The sequence below is a fragment of the Diorhabda carinulata genome, chromosome 4 (genome assembly GCF_026250575.1).
Source record: "Diorhabda carinulata isolate Delta chromosome 4, icDioCari1.1, whole genome shotgun sequence".
Taxonomy (NCBI): domain Eukaryota; kingdom Metazoa; phylum Arthropoda; class Insecta; order Coleoptera; family Chrysomelidae; genus Diorhabda; species Diorhabda carinulata.
The window spans coordinates 16,135,601-16,137,158 of NC_079463.1; the positions used below are offsets into that span (position 1 = coordinate 16,135,601).

The 1,558-nt window shown below is 31.3% G+C and overlaps 1 protein-coding gene across 1 annotated transcript; it reads left to right on the top strand.

The window, feature by feature from the left end:
• Positions 1 to 598: 598 nt before the first annotated feature.
• On the top strand, positions 599 to 1,219 carry LOC130892528 (GATA zinc finger domain-containing protein 15-like). The gene has a single exon (XM_057797982.1). The coding sequence runs from the start codon at positions 599 to 601 to the stop codon at positions 1,217 to 1,219; it is 621 nt and encodes a 206-aa protein (XP_057653965.1).
• The last annotated feature ends 339 nt before the right edge of the window (positions 1,220 to 1,558 follow it).

The window sequence follows — 1,558 nt, forward strand, 5'->3', positions numbered from 1 at the left end:
AATAATTTATTATTAGAAACCACTACTAACTCTAACTCAACAAGTGGTACAATAAATAATCAAATAGATATGGCGGTACAATCTTTCAAATTGGAATATTCAAATTGTATTCCTGATTTTGACGGAAATCCAAATCACTTGAATAGATTTATTTCTGTTAGCGAATCACTCATAAGTAATTTCAATGATAGAACTAATCCTAATAATTTCCAAAATGTTTATTTGTTGAATTCCATAATAGCAAAAATAAGGGTAAAGCTAAGACAGTAATTAATATCCAAACATGTAATACTTGTAACGAATTGAAAGATGTCTTAATGAGAAATTTCTCGGATCAGTCAGATGAAGTATGTCCAAATAGGGATCTTGTAATGCTAAGACAATGTTCTAATGAAAGCACACAATCATTTTACAATAAGTACTTGCACATTTTGAATTTACTTTGCAGTTATATAAACTACACGAAACTACAGAAGAAGGTAAACATTTAAAACGACAATTATATCAAAATTTAATTTTGAAAACTTTTCTTTTTGAGTTAAAAGAACCTATCTGGACTACAATACGTTGTATGAACCCAACCTCGTTAAGCGAAGCAATGCAATTTGTTTTACAAGAGGAAAACGCGCACTATTCACAAAATCCATCGAGAAATAATCATAGAACACAACCTTTTGAAAATAACTCGAGACCAATATATGATTTCAAACCTAATTATCAACCACCTATTCAAAATCAGTATAGAAATTTTAATTCGCCCAGTTCCAGTTCACAAACATTCAATTCTCAGACTCTGAATAATTTATTCACAAGACAGAACAACTTTCCTTTACAACCAATCCCAATAAAAATCCAAGAACTATACATCAAAAATTTCCTAGAGCCTCACAAGTTTTCAAATGTAAACGTTTTCAGGCCAAACCCGAACGCAAACTTACCTAAGCCAACACCCATGTCCATTAGCACACGAGCTACCGCTCCAAATTTCCAAAATCAACCAATATATAAAAGGCCGCCGTCATCTACAAATAATTTTAGACAATCTAAACGGCCGAACTACACTTCTGAAGAATTATATAACGTCGATATTCAAGAAAACTATGATCCCGAAAATTGGGAATATTTGAACAATAATTATGATGATTCTGATCAACTTTACCTAAATAATTCTAATTCTAATAATGACGGTAGAGTAAATAGAAACGAAAATTTTCGTTAAGTGCCTCGGAAAATTCGCCTATAAATAACAGTCCTAACATAATACCTTTTGATAACGTCAAATCAAGTGAATTACCTTATATCATTTTACCCGAATACAATCTAAAATTTCTCGTAGATACCGGATCAAGTTGATCATTTATAAATCCCGACTTGTCTTTTAAATACTATTCTAGCGAAATTAAAAATGACCCTTTCGTAGTAACAACAGTATTCCAAAAGTCTGCCCATCAATATCGAGCCGACATTCCGGCCTCAAACATATTTAACCTCCTGAGTTCAATAAAATTAACATTTTATCTTTTTAAATTTCATAATGTTTTCGATGGACTTATTGGAT

What these genes read in the sequence shown, in the direction of transcription:
- LOC130892528 (XM_057797982.1), top strand. Translation starts at nt 599, where the DNA reads ATGCAATTTGTTTTACAAGAGGAAAACGCGCACTATTCACAAAATCCA.